Source organism: Agrilus planipennis, unplaced genomic scaffold, assembly GCF_000699045.2.
Source record: "Agrilus planipennis isolate EAB-ADULT unplaced genomic scaffold, Apla_2.0 scaffold3605, whole genome shotgun sequence".
Classification (NCBI taxonomy): domain Eukaryota; kingdom Metazoa; phylum Arthropoda; class Insecta; order Coleoptera; family Buprestidae; genus Agrilus; species Agrilus planipennis.
The window spans coordinates 1-955 of NW_020442258.1; the positions used below are offsets into that span (position 1 = coordinate 1).

General features: G+C 33.3%; 1 protein-coding gene across 1 annotated transcript; it reads right to left on the bottom strand.

Moving 5' to 3' along the window:
- Window positions 1–6: 6 nt before the first annotated feature.
- Window positions 7–950, bottom strand: LOC108744034 (equilibrative nucleoside transporter 1-like; the record flags this gene model as incomplete). The annotated part of the gene is made up of 4 exons (XM_018479633.2): window positions 7–211; window positions 447–649; window positions 741–862; window positions 926–950. Coding segments are annotated over 4 exons (477 nt in total), but the record flags the coding sequence as incomplete, so codon positions are not given.
- Window positions 951–955: the final 5 nt, after the last annotated feature.

The following is a 955-nucleotide window of genomic DNA, read 5'->3' on the forward strand; positions in this document are numbered from 1 at the left end:
AATGATTCGAAATTATTTGTCGTAGATTATAAATTAAAATCGTATTTGAAAGGAAGTTTCCTCGCCATACACTAGACAGTTGTGTTAGAAGCCCACATGCTGTATCAACCAAGGCCATACGAACGACAGTAAAACTCCCGAAAATATACCTGTTATAAGGGCAGCTGCCCCAAACATACCTGCTGTAGCTGCATATTGAGGTTCCACCGTCCTGCAAAAAATATATAGTAATCAATAATATAGAATAATTCAGAACTACGGTCTATTTAATGACAATTGACCACACTAGATCTACTATTAGCCAAATGTTCTTTAAATCTAACGTTGGCCCACATATCGTTTGACGCAAAAGCTTAATAATTGTCATGATAATTAAACGTGACTACGTGACGTAAAGTCGACAGTCTTATCATAAATGATCTTTTTGTAGTGTTAAAATTTCATACCTGGGGGCATACATCATCCCTAAGGAGCTGAAATATCCACTCGTCAAACCCATTGTAATTCCAACGATCCAATATGCCCAATCACTGCTTATCAAAACGGGCAAAATCCTTTCCCTATCACTTAACTGATAGTTACATAATAAAAAGAATGGTATATACAGGAGCCGTAGAGTTACTGGAATCCATAGAAATCTTGGTTTTGGCTAAAAAATATAAGGCACCCATTATTACAAATTAATCAGTAACAGAGTACTTAATATTTGGTGGAAAGTAATTAAAAATACGAAGACTTACATAAGTAAAATATCTCGGTAGAAAGCTACCAACCATGGCGCTTACGTTAAAAGTTAAAAAACATAACACATTTATATAATGTGTTGTCCCAACAAAAAAATTTAGGTCAGAAATTTGTATATCTGAAAAAAAAATAATTAAGATTTTACTAAAGCCATTTTAAAAGTAAATTTAAAAACACATACTTGCTTGTATAGCTGGAAATATTGCTAATG